The following is a 17835-nucleotide window of genomic DNA, read 5'->3' as shown; positions in this document are numbered from 1 at the left end:
TATATACAATAGATTATACATATAATATATAAAACATAAATATATAATATATATAAGAAGACCAAGGGTCCTAGAGGTTGTAACTTGGGCAAGTTTCAACCTCTAGGACACTTGATCTCCTTATTTACAAAATGAATAAGATCCTATTGGTGCTACTTGCCTCACAGGAGTGTTTTAGAGTAAGTGCTTTGCAAACCATGTTACAATTTTGGATCAGATGTGTGCCTTCATCAATAAAGACAATTCTCAGTATAGAAACTCCCTACATCAAAGTATATTGGCAATTACCCTGTACCCTGTAAAAATTAAATTATAATCTCTAATAATAGAAATATTATTTTATGGAAGTTTATTAATGATCATTAGAAATCAAGGAATAAAGAAGATATAAAATAAAGACCACATGCCTATGGCTGATTAGTCAGTTCAAACACCTGCCTTACCACCACCAAGCTCAGGACAGGAAGTAAAGAAGTGGGACCTTCCACATCCCCACCTAATATTCCCTATCTACAGGAAGACAGGAAGTCAGTGGGCTCCTGGGAAATGTAGTTCTTTTTTTAGGGTAACAGATTTTCAATTATACAACCCAGGGTTCTCAGAGACTTGTGGGAGTCACTTAGCCAAGATATCAGAGGTCAGATAAACCTGAGTTATTATCATTGTGGTGGTATATTCCTGAAGGTAGAAGAAAAAAGGCGGCTATAATCAGAAAGGAGTTATGGGATGAAAATGATCCTTTGGAAAAAACAGTTTGACACTTCGACCAGAGAGGCAAAGAACCAATCAAGAACGTTATTACTAGACGGATTAATCAGTGGAATGCCAATTCAGTTAAAGAAAAAGTTAGTCAATGAAATCTTTGCCATAGTGAGTGAATACCTGGATTTTGGTGAGTCATTTGGCAGATCCCTAAGAAGACTGTGGGTATGGTTCTGAAACGTTTTAGTCTTAAGACCCCTTCATACTCTAGAAAATTACTGAGGACTCTCCCACAAAGAACCTTTGTTTATATGGATAATTTTAGTGTCTGTCACAGGCTCAACCAAGCACAGAATTCCAAACCTGGAATAATATTACTATATTAGACATTAAAACATCTTAATATTAATTGGCCCTATGAACCCCCAAAAGAGTTGTATGGACCTTCAAAGGTCGCCATACCACACGTTGAGAATGGCTGAGCTTAGGACATTTTCAGAATAGAGCAACCAGGGTACACAAAGGTCTTAACTTCATAAGGAATAAGGTATTTGGATCTTTGGGCAAGAGAAGAGAAGACTTGGGGCAGGAAAATGTGAACATTATGGCTATCTTCAAATATGTGAAAGACTGTTGAATACTAGAACACGTGGGAAAAGAATTAGACTTGGTCTGATTGTCCCCACAGGGTAGAACCAGAAGAAGCTAGAAAGAGGCAAAATTAGACACACTATCAGGAAAACCTACTCACAATTAGAGCTGTGAAAAGTGAATTGGTTTGTCTCCATTTTATTGGGGATCTTCACACAAGGGCTGGATGATCTTGTTGTAAAGTGGTTTCTCGGTTACTTTCTGCCCCTGAGATATCTTCCAGTAGTGACATTTTGGAATTCTAGGAAAGTCACAATTTCTTCATAGACAAGATGAAGTATAGGATGAATGAGAATTCAGTAACATGGATTGTGGTCTGATTCATCAATCAGACTCAGTATTAATTAAGAGAAGAAGACTTCCACTGGAGAGCAACTGAACTCTTTCCTTGGTCTGTCCTCATCAACATTTTTATTAGTGACATGAATGAAGACATAGATGGCATCAGATGATAAGATAATAAGATAAGCTAAATCATAAATTATAAACAAGAGATAGAATCATGAGATGTAAATGGATAATTTTAGATACACGAAATGTAAAAAGGTTTGTAGAAATAAAATTAACATAGCAGAGATGAGAAGGAAAATAGAAAACTAGGGGAAGAAATCTATAGACAGTTTTTTGGATAGAGGTTTCATATCTAAAATATATAGAGATCGGGGCAGCAGGGTGGCTCAATGGATTGAGAGACTTCGAGATGGGAGGTCCTGGGCTCAAATCTGGTCTTGGACACTTCCTAGCTGTGTGACCCTGGGCAAGTCGCTTAACCCCCATTGCTTAGCCCTTATCACTCCTCTGTCTTGGAACCAATACACAGTCAAAAAAAAAAAAAGACTCTTGTTAAGGTAGGGGGGAAAAAGTCTTAAAAAAAGAAAGAGTTAGAGAGAGAACTTGGTCAAATTTGCAAGAATATGAGCCATTCCCCAATGGACAAGTGGTCAAAAAATATAAAGGCAGTTTTTAGATGGAGAAGTCAAAGTTATGTATAACTAGATGAAAAAATACTTTAAATCATAATTGATTAGAGAAATATAAATCAAAATTACTCTGATATAGATATCATCTCAAACTTATCAGATCAGCTAAAATGATGAAAGGGCAAAATAAAAATGTTGGAGACGATGTGGGCAAGTGAGAACATTAATATATTGTTGGGGTTACACTGTAAATTGATCCAGCCATTTTGGAGAGCAATCAGGAATTATGCCCAAAGAGTTACAAACTTGTGTATCTCTTTTGACACGATAATACTACTGTTGGGTTTATTTCCTAAGGTGATCAGGGAAAAAGGAAAAGAATCTATTTTTATTTATAGCAGCTCCTTTTGTGGTGGGAAAGAACTCTAAACTAAGGGGATGCCTCTCAATTGGAGAATGGTTAAACAAGTCATGCATGGTTGAGATGGAATATTGTTGCATCATAAGAAATGACAAACAAGTTAATTTTTTTAAAACATTGGAGAGTAGGGTAGCTGGGTGGCTCAGTGGATTGAGAGCCAGGCCTAGAGACAGAAGGTCCTGGGTTCAAATGTGACCTCAGACATGTACATACAACCCTGGGCAAGTTCCTTAGCTTCCATTGCCTTGACCTTACCACTTTTCTTGGAACCAAGGCAGTAACTGATTTTAAGATAGAAATTAGGGGTTTAGAATAAAAACAAAATATGGAAAGATCTACATCAAATTATGAAGAGTCAAACAAGCAGAATGAAGAAAACAATATATACAGCAACAGAAACATTGTTTAAAGAATAATTTGTGTCTATCCACCTGCAGAAAAAGAACTTATAAATAGAAACAAATAAGACATCGTTTTATACATATAGCTGCAATTTGACCAGCAACTAGAAAGCATAACAAGAGGACAACTGGAATGAGAAGGAATAGAAACCATTTTTAAAAAGAATCCACTGAAGAATAATACCAACGCCAAATAACAATTTACTAATGTATTTCCTCTCAAAAATCGGTGAGGTTAGTAGTGTATTACCTCCATTTTCTTTTTTCTATCCTTCCTTTTTTCTTTTTTCTTTCTCTCTTTGTCTCTTCCTTTCTTTCTCTCTTTTCTTTCTCTCTCTTTCTTTCTTCCTTTCTTTCTTTCTTTCCCCCTTACCTTCTGTCTTAGAATCAATACCATGTATTGGCTCCAAAGCCAAGAAAAGTGGTAAGAGCTGGCAAGGGAGGTCAAATGACTTCTCAGGGTAACACAGCTAGGAAATGTCTACGGTCAAATTAGAACTCAGTACCTCTCTCTCTCCAGAAATTAAGTGACTTGCCCAAAATCATGCAGTAAGTATCTGAGGCCAGATTTAAACTCAGGTCTTCCTGACTCTAGGCTCTGTCCATTTTACCATCTCGCTTCTTAGAAACACATATGGCTTTGTGTTCCAATCTCAGGTACTCCTAGCCATGTGACCTGGGCAAGTCACTCAACTCTGCCTAGCCCCTGCCCTTCTCTATTAGATTTGTTATCAAAAAAGAAAGTAAGGGTTTTAAAAAGAAAACAAAAAGAAATACATATGACATAAACAGAGTAAGAAAAACAATGTATAATTACAATTATATAAACAAAAAGATCTGAAAGAGAAAATTATCTAGACTGTAGACATTTTTACAACGTCAGTTGTTTTGAATTGGCTGTTTTCCTTTCTTACAAAAATGTTCCAACCCAGAGTGTGAGTGAACAAAGAGAGGATATGCCTATAAATTAATGTGAGAGAAATCATGGGAACATCAGTCTAGAGTGGAGAGGACCCTCAGATCCCCCTGTAATCCAATCCCTTATTCCTCAAATAGAGAAACTGAGACTCAAGGGGATTATCATTTGTGCAAAATCACACTAATAGTAAACATGAGAGGTAAAATTTGAACCTAAGTCTTTTGATGCCACACCAGTTCTCTTTCCACTGTACCATGTTGCTGCCTTCAAAATTTGCCATTTGTTTTACTGTCAAGGAAAACAGATTGAGACAAAAAGGGGTTGCCTGAGTCAGAAGTTTGGGAGCCAACAGAGTCTGCAACACAGCTTCCTAACCTCCGGACAGGTAAGGAATTTTTTCTACTTCACAGAATTCCAAGCAAAGGTACAACCCTTGGGGTGTCCAATTCTCTTTGATTTTATTGGAAAAGGGCGCTCCCGTGGAGGAAACTCACCATACCAATGCGGATCATCTCTTGCTCTGCTAATTAAAGTCTGAGAGGTACTGAAATGCTAAGTGTCTTGCCCACAGTTGACACAGTGTGGCACACCTTGAAACTGGGACTTCCTCATTCTGAGACCAGTTATATTAGACTAAGCCATCTCTCAAGTCATCAATAAATTTTCTTAATGACATGAAGTATCATATGCTTTTTGAACATACTGTCATATGTCATTGATATTGATGAAGGATAAGAAATAAAGCATTTTGATTTTTACATCCACATTCTACCAAGCCTCAAAAAGTCTCCTTGAATTCAAAATATATTTTATTTCTATCTTTTCTTTTACCACTCTGATTGGCTTTTCTTTTGGGGAGGGGAGAAGAAATTCTCAATGAAATGGATAAACTCTGAGGAATAATGATATTAAAATGAGATGGTTTGGCCCATTTGGGGTTATTAGAACATAAAATAAATACAAACAAACAGAATTAATGAAAAGAACTCATTAATCACTGTACTAAGCCCTATAAAAAAGCAAGAGAGTCCCTGACCTGTGAAAACATGCCTCCTAATGAGGAAGACACCTAGAGAAGAGTGAGGGTGTGTAATTAGAATCTTGTACCCCTGGACTTCCCCTCCCAGAATCCCTTTCCCTTTGTCCTCACCTTGCATCCTTACATTTTGAAGATAAGTTTGTGTAACTCCGCCCCTCTCTTTCTCTTCTCCCAAGAATGTGGTCTGGGAGAAACTCCTCTTTACTCAGGCTATTAGTGTCCTCTACTTCAAGTGATTATTAATAAACCTTATAAAATATAATACTTGGGGTAGTGGATATTAAGTTTTAATCTTACAGTGGCCAAGGAAGAGGGCTGTACTCTAGAAAGTCATAGAAATGGCAAGTAGAACAATTGGACAGTCCATTGACAAGTTCTTTCCAGGCTCTCTCCACACCATACCATTTGCACTTCAGCCATCATCCCAATCTCCTCCACTACAGAAACTTGGATTCTGCACCCTCCCCATTGCGATTATGTATCCATAATAGGGGAGCTTTCTCCTTGTCTTGTCCAGATCTAGCTCTCCACACCACTTCTCAGCTGTCTCCAAATGATCCCTTCTGTCCTTCTACTCCCTTCCCCAAGCCCTTAAGGGCAGGCACTGTCTACTTATATTTTATTCCCAGTGCTTAACATAGTGCCTAGCACACAAATGCTTAATAAATATTTTATCTATCTATCCATCCAGTCATCTGTTTAGCCAGCTAGACAACTGTCTTTCCTGAAGCAATGGAAGTGGGATGGGGTAAGAGTATTCACAGTCTGCAGGAGGGAAAAGTCAAAGTAAAGATGAAAAAGCATCGTTCCAGAGCTGAGTGCCTTAGCAATTGCTAGGTATGACCTCAGGTGCTCCAGAGAACTCAAGTTGCAATAGTGTCTTATTTGGAGATGTGTGTGTGTGTGTGTGTGTGTGTGTGTGTGTGTGTGTGTGTTTATTTATTTAGTGGTGGCCAAGGAAAGGAAAAAGCCTAACTGCCTTATTTTATTCAGATAAGGAAACCAAGGTGCAAAGAAGTTAAGGAACCTTTTCAATGCCACACAGAATTAGTGATAGATTTGGGACTTCCATTCCAGTGTCCCATCTACTCCTCTATTCTGCTTTTATGGGAGCAATACAGTGATTTCCCTGGTCCACACTACCTGAAGGCCAGGTGTGCTACATTTCACCTCTCCCTCAGCATCCTCCAATAGTCTTAAGGAGGTTTACAGGTGTCTACTCTATCTCCCATTGTCTAATGGTGCTCCTCCAATTTTAGGTTTCCCCTGCACCCTAATAAATTGACCACTTAACAGTCAGATGAACTTTTGCAAATGAATGTCTGATTCAAAGATATAGCAAGAGCCAATATCCAGACAGTCTCTGTCCCTAACACACGAGAGCATCATTGTCCATCTCCCCTCTGCCATATCTCTTTGGTTTCTGGGAAGGAAACGAGGATCAGATTCACAGATTAACTCCGTTCCTATGTAGCATGGTCCACCAAGTTCCAAATTCAGAACCTACCTGGGGCTCAAGTTCCAGGCACTTTGGCTTCTTGGGACTGCCCTGCTGGACTGGTAGCAGCATCTGGTCTCCAAGGTCATTGTGGATTGCACTCTGGCTCTGGCTATGGGGACCCTACCACCAGCTCCTAGAACTCAAAAAGAAACGAAACAAGACCAAGACCCCAATACCAATTTCCAAGGTCACAAGACCTAAGGTGGGTGGAGAGATAGATAGTCTTTCAGCCCACCTAGCTCATTTCATGCCTCCCATGCGATGGGTGAACAGTGCCTTTCACCCCCTGGACACTGTCAGAAAGAGAAAGAGAAAGAGACTCTTCCAGGCTGGTACCTTAAAAGTCGTAGCCTGTTTCAGCTCTCTAGCAAATGGAAAAGGCATCTCCCACCTACTGACAGTAGAATGCAGAATGTCTTCTGTCAGAAACAGGTCCCTAGAAAATTCCCATTTGAGGGCCCAGTCTTGGGTGTTTTGAGCATGTGTCAAAGCCCTACTACAATAGGAAAAAACAATTCTTATCTTAAGGGAAGGAGTTTTATACAGATAGCTTCTTATTCTCATTTCACTATTTAAAAAACTCACCTGAGTTACGCCCAAGAGCAGAGAATTTCAGACAAAAATAATCCATTCCCAAAATACCCAGTGAGACTGGGAGTCCTATCTGAACTCTTCTACATCACTTTCCTTTTAATTGTTATGATGCGAAGAGGATAGGAGTTGGCAAAAGCTGAAGAAGATAATGGCTGGGAGTTCGAATTCTAACTCTCACAGGTTAAAAGTTTCTATTTTCTCACTGTTAAAGAGGAAACTCAAAGAGGCTTCCTTGGATGTTTGATAAATACTTTGGTCTGAAAAATTCTCTCAGAAAATCACTTAGGCTAATTAGAAACAGTCCATTGATCCTAGAAATGGTCTGCTACTACAACAGAAAGGCTGGGCAGCACAATCTTGTCTTTTCTGAGTTTGGAAGAGTGTAGTGTAAGCTACTGTAGTTTAAAGTGTGGCCCATCCTTTTTATATTGTTATTTGTGCTAAAAAGGGCAGAAAAAGCACTTCTGCATAAAGTAAAAGGATGATGTCAATTGGCAAGAGATGTAAGGTATTGTCTCTTTCAGAAATAAATATTTTGATGCCTGAAAGAAAACAAGTAAATGAACCTTTATTTTGAAAACTGTTAAAATATTATTTTAAAATGTGTTCAAACAGGATTTGAGCAGTTTGGACAGAAAATGAACTTGGTCTAAATATAAAAACAAGCCACTTTGTAAAAGATGTAGGATGGTACCTTGTTTGCACAGGAATAGCTTGGTGGTTTAAAGAGGGCAGAGAAAGAACTCTTATTGGCTACAATTGGGAAAATATGGGATAGCTAGGTGACTTAGTAGGGAGAGCACCAGGCCTGAAGTCAGGAGGACCTGGATTCCAATGTGACCTCAGATGCTTTCTAGCTATGTGATCCTGGGCAAGTCACTTCACCCCATTTGCCTAGCCCTTGCACTTTAGCACAGAAAAATAAGGATTTTTTTTAAAGGGAGGAGATGGGGAATCTCAGTGGATAGAAAGCCAGACCTAGAGATAGATATTTAGTACCAATTCTAAAAAGATTGAAGGTAAGGGTTTAAAAAAAGAAAAAGAAAAAAATTGGGAAAATATAAGTACAAAGAAACATGGTTCCAAGGACATATAATGAGATAAAGGACCATGATGAGAATTTAGAGCTATGATGTGTATCAACTCCCATTTGCATAGAACTATTTTAAGACTTAAGATGATCAAACTTAAAACAGAGAGAAATTATAACAATTTAGAGATTGATAAATGATTTTTAACACCTGTCTTAGTCTCAATTCTAACACAGAAGAGTGGCAAGGGTTAAGCAATCAAGATTAAGTGACTTGCCCAGGTCACACAGCTAGAAGGTATTTGAGGTCAGATTTGAACCCAGGTCTTCCTGATCCCAGACCTGGTGTTCTATCTACTGTGCTACCTAGTTGCCCCTGATATATGATTTTTAAAGGACAGTTGGAAGGGATATTTGGTGAGTTATTATTAAGTATTATTTCTAAGCTATTACTAAGTTATTAAGTGAGAGATGAGTAAATGAGTGTCAGGAGGCTCTGGCTTAAACCATTTAGAAGTACAGAAGATAAGAGGCTGAGGCTAGGGCTAAATAAGGGAAGGAAAGGGGAAAGGAATAATTTATAAAGCACCTACTATATGCCAGGTTCTGTGCTAAGCACTTTACAAATATTCTCATCAGATCCTCACAACAGTCTCCATGAGTTAGGTACTAATCCCCATTTTACAGTTGGTAAAACTGAGGCAGGAGGAGGTAGAGTGACTTGCCCAAGAGTGTCTGGACTCAGGTCTTCCTGATTTGTACCTGGTCCTCCTTCCCCACCACTGGCCACCTAGCTGCTAAAAGAGACTGAAGGCTTTCTTTGAAGAATAAGTTATTGGGAGAAGAGAAAAAATAGCCCTGTCTGAGATGTTTGAAAAGATCATTGGCAGGAGGAGTTGGCCAACAGAAGGTTCCCCCTACTTAAATAACTGATTGTCTGGAGAGAAGTTCAACGGCATTGAACCAAGGCTGAACTGAAGTTCCAGGTACTGGATTGATCTTAAGAGAGAGATGGAGCTTCTTGGACATACTTATGCTCTCTGCTGTCCCCCTCTGGTTGAGAAGGGAAAGCAGAAAGGGGAAAGAGGTGGTTTTGTTATTGTTTTATTTTTAATTGAATTACATTTTTTATCAATTATGTGTAATAATACATTTCCACAGGAGTTTTCCAAAGTTATATGAGCCAAACTGTCTCCTTCTCTCCTTCCCTCCCCCCTCCCAGAGCTGGCAAGCAATTGCATCTGGGTTATATCAGTATTATCACTCAAAACAGATTTCCATATTATTCCTTTTTGTTAAGTGAACAATCTTATAAAACCCCAAATAAACAAGTGATAAATCATGTGTTTTCATCTGCATTTATACTCCCACAGTTCTTTCTCTAGAGTTGGATAGCATTCTTTTTCCCAAGTCCTCAGAATTGTCCAGGATCATCGTATTGCTGAAAGTGGCGAAGTCAATCCCAGTTGATCATTCCACGTGATTGCTGTTACTGTGTACAATGATCTCCTGGTTCTGCTTATTTCACTCTGCATCAGTTCATGTAGATCTGGCAAAGAGGTTTTGCTGCTGTTTACATAGAAAGAAATCCTGAGGTTTCATTGGATATTGCAGAAACTTGGTGAAAAAAAGCAAAATTGGCTTTCTGATTTGTTCAGAGTCAGCTTGAGCTGTCTTGCCGTGAGCTCCATTTAGTCTGAAGCTAATCAGACAAAATAGCAGCCTGATAAGAAGACAAGTGCCTGAGTCGGTCTGAACTATAGCCTTCCTAGAGTCAGCCTGATGAGCTTGACAATTCTCTGGCTTGAGTGCAATTTCATACATATAAATTAATAGTCAACACTTTCCCAGAGTCATTTTGAGGAGCCTTCTCTGGAGAGCTTGTAATGGTCCTTGCTGGCTCAAGAATTGAAGAGAAGAGCTATAGAATTGTAGAGAGAAGCAGGCAAGCAGTTAGCAGAGAAGCAGTTTGATGTGGTGCAAAGATTCCTAACTGGGCCAATGACATCAAAGCCAACAGTTCAGAGTCATGACTTGCCTTAAGCATGAGAGTTTTCCTCGCTGGCCATCCTCCTGACGGGTTCTCATCCCCATAGATATGGAGGGCATTAGTGAGAGAGCATCAATCAGGTTCACATGTGGATTGTGATATGGATTACTTACGTACTTGCTGTACCTATAATATTATTTCTTTTGCCTTACTGTAAATGGTTATGCTTAAGATAGAAGGGGCTGGTTTGTAGAAATAGAAACTAAAGCTCAAAGAGGTTGAAGAATCTTCTCAGTGCGGAGCAGAAATGTACAGTGATAGATTTGAGGCCAGAATATTAGCCTCCTGATTCCCAGGCCAATGTCCTGTCCATGACCTCATTCTGCCTTTATGGGGCTCAAGAGGGAAAATGGTCCCAATCAGGACCCTCTCACCAAATCATAGGTTAACAGAGGTATTATATTTACCCTCAACAGCTACGCCTACTAGTCTGTATCCCAAAGACATCAAAGATAGGGGAAAGAACCTACTTGAATAAAAATATTTAGAGCAGCTCTTTTTGTGGTGGCAAAGAGGGGATGTGCCTCAATTGGGAAATGACTGAACAAACTCTAATATATGCTTGTAATGGAATATTTTGTGCCATAAGAAATGACAAACAAGATAATCATAAAAAAAAAAAAAAACCTAGAAAGAGTTATGTAAAGTGTTGCAAAGTGAAGTAGGCAGAACCAGGAGAACATTGTACACAGTAACAGCAATAAAGTACAATGATCAACTGTGAATGTCAAGAATGCAGGACAACTCCAAGGGACTGTATCCACTGTTGTGGAAGGAATTGATTGAGTCCAAATACCCACTGAACCATACAGTCCTTCTCTTCATTTCCCCCATGAATTCTTCTCTAGTATAAGTGAGATGTATCTTCTTTCACAACATGATGGACATGGAATTAGGTATTGCATGACAGCATATGTACAACCTATATCATTGTGCCTGATGTCTTGAGAAGGGAGGGAGGGCAAGAGGAAGGGAAAGAATATAGAGCAAAAAAAAAGTCAGAAAATGATTATTAAAGTTCTATCCATATGTAATCTGGAAAAATATATTTTTTAAAAACCAGTTACACCAGTGGAATTGAACGTCAGCTACGGGAGGGGAAGGAGGGAGGGAAAGAACATGAATCATGGAACCATGGAAAAATATTCTTTAATTAATTAATTAATTTTTTTAAATTCAAAAAATTTAAAAACCAGTTACATCTAGTAGAATGAGAGATTTGGAATTGACTCATGGGGGTGACAATCTTGCTCTGGGAAGCAAAACCTGCTAGTCTGAGGGAAAGGTTGGAAAGTGAGGGAGTCAAGTATCTACCCTGAGCTTGGGTGAGAAGTATGCTGCCCTGTCGGGGGAGATGCACCCCATGCCCTGGCCATTCCAGTGGGATAAAAGACAGCATCTCGTCTGAAATGTACCTTTGTGATTCTCCTTTCTTCTAGAGCTGAAAGCCAAAATGAAAACCACAGCCGTGCTGGTTTTGCTGAATTTGCTGCTAGGGGGGCATGCCATGTCCACCAGCCGCCTGTCTTGCTACAGAAAGATTTTAAGAGATCGCAACTGCCACAACATTCCCGAAGGAGTGGCAGACCTTAAACAGATTGATGGACACCTTCAGGACCACTTCTGGGATGGAAAAGGATGTGAGATGATCTGTTATTGCAACTTCAGTGAATTGCTGTGCTGCCCAAAGTAAGAAGGCTTTCTTGTAACACCTTGATAACAATGAACTTACATGAGAATGTAGAGAGGACTTTAAAAACAAACAAACAAACAAACAAACAAAAACCCTTACCTTCCATCTTAGAATCACTACTATGTTCTAAGACAGAAGAGTGATAAGGGCTAGGCAATAGGGGTTAAGTGACTTGTCCAAGATCACAGATTTGAACCCAGGACCTCCAATCTCTGGGCCTGACTCTCAATCCACTGAGCCACCCAGCTGCCCCACCAAATGATCTTTTGATAGTTGTTCAGATATATCCATTTCTAGGGTCTCTCTCAAATACCTTGTATTTTTGTGGTTCATTTAGCCTGTCAACATGCTTTCAGAACATAAGCTCCTTAATCACACAGTATAACCACAGATCATCTAGTCTAACCCTCCTCATCTTACAGAAGAGGAAACTGAGGCCCATAAAGAAAGAAACAAGATTGTCTAAAAGGTTATTATGTACCAGGAACTTTACAGATATTATGATCTCATTTGTCCCTCACAATAACTCTGTAAGAAAAGTGATATTAGAATTCCCATTTTACAAATGGAGAAACTGAGGCAAGGAGAGGTTAAGTGGCTTGCCCAGAGTCACACAGCTAGAACATATTTAATGCTAAATTTGAACTCAAGTCTTCTTGTCCGCAGCCCACCTTTATGCATTGTACCACTTGCCTATCTAGGAGGGTAAACGTGAGAATAGTGTCAGAGGTAGAATTTGAATCCATGCCTTCTACTCCAAAATCACTTCTCTCTTCACACTGCCTTCGACCTTCATGCAAGTTTTCACAAGGAACCTGTGGGGTCAGGTAGGGATCACAGAATCTCAGGAGGAAGTAGCCTCAGGAGGCCATTTGATTCCATTCATATCTAAAAAAACATCATCCCCTTTACAAAATCCCCAACAAGCGACCTTCTCCCTCTTTGAGATAGCCAATGAAGGAGGGAAGCAGAAGGAGGGACAGAATGAGCAGTTATTAAGCACCTACTCTATGCCAGGCGCCATCCCGCTTGATCCTTACAACAACCTACTCCCCGCCCCCAGATAATTCATTTCATTCTTAGACAGCCCTGGTAGAGCTCCCCTAATTTTGGGTATCTGCAAAATCTCCCCGTTGTTCCCCGTTCTGTACTTGGGATGAGGAGAACAAGTCTAAACTCTGTGACGACGGCCCCCAAACATGGGAAAGCATCTTCTGCCTCCTTTCCGGCGAGCCTCCGATCCATTTTCCCCAGCAGGGTCTCCAGACTCTTCCCGGTCCTGTTCTGGGTCCTCTGTTCTGGGTCCTCCGGCCAACGTTTCCTTGGCCTTCCCCTTCACGAAGGGTAGCCTCCAGCAGCAGCATCCTCCACAGCAGGGCTCATGGGATAGTGAATAGAACCGGGAGAAGAAGCCAGGCCTTTCTACTCGGAGCCCATCAGAGGATAAGCATTCATTAAGCATCTCGGGTGGGCATGCGGGCGCTTGGCTAAGCCCCGGGAGGGAGAAGGGGGAGGGAGAGGACAAAAGGGACAAGACCGACATTTTTGGACAGAGCTGATGTGAGGATTTGTTTGCCTCGGAGAAGCACCCTTATAAAAATCATCCGTCTTATATTCATGTTACATCTAAAAATCCATACTAAAAACCGCCAACAAAAAGGCTGGACCCACCCAGCAGTGATCGGCTGTGATTTGGGGAGTGGAGGAAGCTCTCCAGGAGAACCTTCCTCGAAGGCAAATCCACTCCTTCTCTGGAACTGGCCAGGCTCCTTTGGTTTTTGAAAAGATATTGTATAAGTGTATTTCCATAGAATTGGTTTCCTTAGGAATCCTCTGTCATTTTCCTTGTTGTGCATTTAAAAACAATGCTCCGAGAAAAGATCGATAGGCTCCGCCACCAGATCCAACCACAGTGGTCAAGGGAAGAACCCTTGTCTTGGGGAATTGCCTGTAAGTGACCAGTCTTGGCTTGAAACTGGGTGTTATGGACTGGCTCCAAGGCCCCCCTGGGCGGGCCACTCTGCCCTAACCCGTATTTGACTTCTGTAGAAGAAAGGTCCAGCAAGAGTTATATGTAACGGCTGGACAGGGGCATCCAGGAACGAAGTGAGAGGACTTCTGGAAGGAAAGGCACAAATTTAACAGATTTCCTAATGTTTGTTATAGAAATAAAACTAAAATGTGCATATGCCCACTAGTATTGGGGGATTATAATTAAACATCTGCCCTTTTTCTTATTTTCCAGAACTGATTGCATATTTTTTATTCATGGACAATAGGACTGAGATGAATTAATGGCTCTGTTCCAAGGAAATCAGATGTGCCTTATGTCCTTTTTGTACTTTAAATGCATAAAAAAGTGGCCACATTTAAAATCTAGGGGAAAGGGACAGTTCTAGCCCACCAAAGCATTTCGTAAACTAATACTTCATAATTTCTACCTGTATTTAATGAATGGCTGTGATTTCTTTCAGAGACATCTTCTTTGGGCCAAAGATCTCTTTTGTGATTCCTTGCAACAACCAGTGAGACTCTTCATATCTGTCATAATGAGTAGAGAGCAGGCTATGGAGCCAAGAATACCCAGGTTCGAACCCTGACTAGTTCTTACTAACTGTGATCTTGAGGAAACGACTTCATCTTTCAGAGCCCCGGGAGCTTATCTGTAAAATGGAGATAATAAAGCCTACTTCCTAATGTTGTCATGAGAGTCAAATAAGTTTAATGCTCTGTAAAACCTTAACGTGCTATATGTATCCTAGACATAACCCCAACAATAATAATAATAAAAACCTTTTACTGTATGACAGGTTGCTTCTATTCAACATTGTTGCTGTTGAGTCATTTCAGACACGTCTGACTCTTCTTACTCCATTTTAGGGTTTTCTTGGCACAGATATTTGGAATGGTTTGCCATTTCTTTCTCCAGCTCATTTGACAGATGAGTAAACTGAAGCAAAGGCTTATTCAAGGACCCCCAGCTAATGTCTGGGGCTGGATTTGAACTCATGAACATGAATGTTCCCGATTCCAAGTCCCACGCTAAATCTGCTCTGCACCACCAAACTCTTATTTGATACCTTAAGGCAAAATGTAAATTCATCATTGTTGAGGGTAAAAAAGTTTGCCAGGCTGGTGACAAAAAGACAAAAAAAAATCAGATTTTGTTTTCCTCTTTGTGATTGCTGATGGCAAACTGTTTTATAAAACAATCTTATTGATACCTTTTGTTTTTACATCACAATCATTTCCAAATATATTTCTCCTTCCCCTCCCTATGTACAAACACATACACAAACCCATCCCTATTACAAGGAAAAACTATTCCACAAAAGCAACCACTGCTTCGATCATGTCTGACCACCAATACAGAATTCGAGTCCTGATTTTTAATTTAGTGGATTGGTCCATTTTCTGCAGCTATTCAGTATAAATAGGAGAATATCTCTCACCCACCTGATTAATACCTATGACCTCTGAGCAAATATTTTGCTGAGAAAACCCTCACCTTAACCTGACCCCTGCAGTCTTAAAGAAAAGGGCCTCCAAAGGCCATCTCTGAACAGGAGCTCCTGAAGTGTACACAACGGCTACGTGACATAACTTCACACAACTGCACATTGATTGGCTTCACTCATTGATCATTAACCTAAAGCAAACTTAATAAAAGTATTGGAGGCAACTTCCTATGTCATCTCCTCCTGCAAGTAAAATCTATAAAATGTCACTGACAATGTTCTTTGAAGTCACCTGTTAACCATGGAGTCAAGGGAAGAGACTCACCAATAGGTTTGACAATATATCAACTCAACGTTCCTCAAATGTACAAAGAAATCCTTGAAATGTTCTGCATTCAATACATTCTACAAAATCCTCTTCCTGAGCAGTCCAAACAATCCAAATGCTGGGGCTGGTGTCAGGAAGATGAGTTCAAATACAGCCTCCTCATACTGACTAGCAAGTCACTTAAGATCTTTTTCTGCCTCAGTTTCCACATCTGTAAAATGGGAATAATAATAATAGCGCTGACTTCATAGGATTGTTGTAAGGACTGCACAAGATAACAAATTTAAAGTAATTTACAAGCCTTTATAAATGTTAGTTATTATTGTTATTGCTGGTAATATAATAATTTAAGAAACATCTACCAATACCCCAAAGTTGAAAAGTAGGAGGGAAAAAAATCACACCTCTAGTAGACTTTTTGTTTAAGTAATGCCAGACTGATGGCTTGGCCTCCTCTTGGCTAGTACCTCTCCCATGTGAAATGATTTGTTTTTGAGCTTACAAAGGCATCAAATAAGAAACCCTGTCTTTCTCTCCGTGCTCTAACGTCCTTCCAAAAGAGAGCTTCAAGAAGTCATTGTCTTTGTTCATGAGAATTATATGTATTATCATCAGAGAACATGTGTGGAAAGAATGGGATTTCTAACAACCATTCTCATAATAGGTTTGCATTTTTCAGTTTTTGCACAGTTTTTGCAAATTGCAAACCTTTTCATCCTTTATCACAGAGGACAAGAAAAAAAACAGTACTTGGCAAATAAAAATTCGAATGTTTCATAAACTTGTACTACCAAGTTATTAATGGAGAGAACCAGGCAACACTGATGATAAACATATTTGTTCCGTTTCTCTTGGCCTTTCTGAAAACTACTTTGTAACATTAAGTTCAATTTCTAACACAGAATAGCAAATTACAGGAGGGAAACATCCTGTTTCACTTCCAAAATAAAAGTTTTTATGAACAATATTACATGTAAAACATGAATGCTGAAAAAGCTGGCTTCATAGAACTCTTGAATGATTACATACGTTCTTTCCGCTGGTACACCTATTCTCAACCAGAGGGAATGAACAAATGAATTGATGCTACATATTAGCAGTCAAGTTTTAGGACAACTTCTGGTTACATTGAAAAATCAAGTAAACTTTCCTTTATTCTGCATAAAAATACCCAATTTCAGATGACAAGTACTTAAGCAGAGTTATAAAATTTTGCTTTCTTTATATGCATGTGCCAAGCTCTCATTAAGAGAGACTTCATATACATATAGTCTACTGAACACATTGCGAGCAAACAATAATACTTTTTCATTAGTGTTATCATTCTTTCTCCATAAAATTTCTCTGAATTTTCTCCAGCCTATAGATAGCCTTTGCCTTTATTTTTTCAAATATTCTGGGGTTTAGTAGCTTACCTTTTTTGCAGAATTGGCAAAATCCCACCAAAATTATGAACAAATATGCAGAGGAAAAATTAAAGTTGGAAACTTTGCAAATTTCCCCCTCTGTAATTACAAACATACAACTTGTCTTTCCACTAAAGTTAATTTCAGATGAAATTAATGGGCCTTTTAAAACTCCATAAATAATCATGGAATCACAGTTCCTTCTTCCCTCTCCCCCTAAAAAAACACCATTATTATAGGGGAAAAGACTCATCCAATTTTCCATAGACACAGAGAGCTTTTATCTAGATGTTTCCCCATTTATCAAGTTCAACAAAATTTTGGATGATTAGTAAGTGGTTGGCAAATTTGCAAAAATTCATTCAATTTAATTAAAAACCTTTTAACACTTTTGTAATATAATTGGACAACTGAATTCTTCAATTGTCACCAAAATGTTATAATCTTAAACTATTCCATTTTTATAAGGGACTTCTAGAAGACAAAATATATCTTTCATATATGTTATATATTTTCATTAACAAGCTATGGCTAGTTCTTTAAAAAAAAAAAAACAAACCTTTGTCTTGGAATCAATTCAAAGTATTGGTTCCAAGGCAGAAGAGCAGGGCTAGGCAATGGGGGTTAAGTGACTTGCCCAGGGTCACACAGCTCAGAAGTGTCTGAGGCCAGATTTGAACCTAGGACCTCCCATCTCTAGCCCTGACTCTCAATACACTGAG

General features: G+C 39.3%; 1 protein-coding gene across 4 annotated transcripts in view; it reads left to right on the top strand.

Annotated features, from left to right (window-relative positions):
• The window catches only part of SCRG1 (stimulator of chondrogenesis 1), a 105792-nt gene extending 91051 nt beyond the window's left edge, over positions 1–14741 (top strand). For all 4 annotated transcript variants that reach the window (XM_056802920.1, XM_056802918.1, XM_056802917.1 and 1 more), the window contains 3 exons: positions 4311–4399; positions 11668–11917; positions 14396–14741. In XM_056802920.1, the coding sequence (XP_056658898.1) occupies positions 11682–11917; positions 14396–14450 (291 nt within the window). In that variant the 5' untranslated portion in view covers positions 4311–4399; positions 11668–11681 and the 3' untranslated portion in view covers positions 14451–14741. The remainder of the gene's footprint in view (positions 1–4310; positions 4400–11667; positions 11918–14395) is intronic.
• The last annotated feature ends 3094 nt before the right edge of the window (positions 14742–17835 follow it).

The sequence above is a fragment of the Monodelphis domestica genome, chromosome 6 (assembly GCF_027887165.1).
Source record: "Monodelphis domestica isolate mMonDom1 chromosome 6, mMonDom1.pri, whole genome shotgun sequence".
NCBI classification, from domain to species: domain Eukaryota; kingdom Metazoa; phylum Chordata; class Mammalia; order Didelphimorphia; family Didelphidae; genus Monodelphis; species Monodelphis domestica.
The sequence above is the reverse complement of the archived record's forward strand: the minus strand, read 5'-3'. Positions and strand labels throughout refer to the sequence as shown.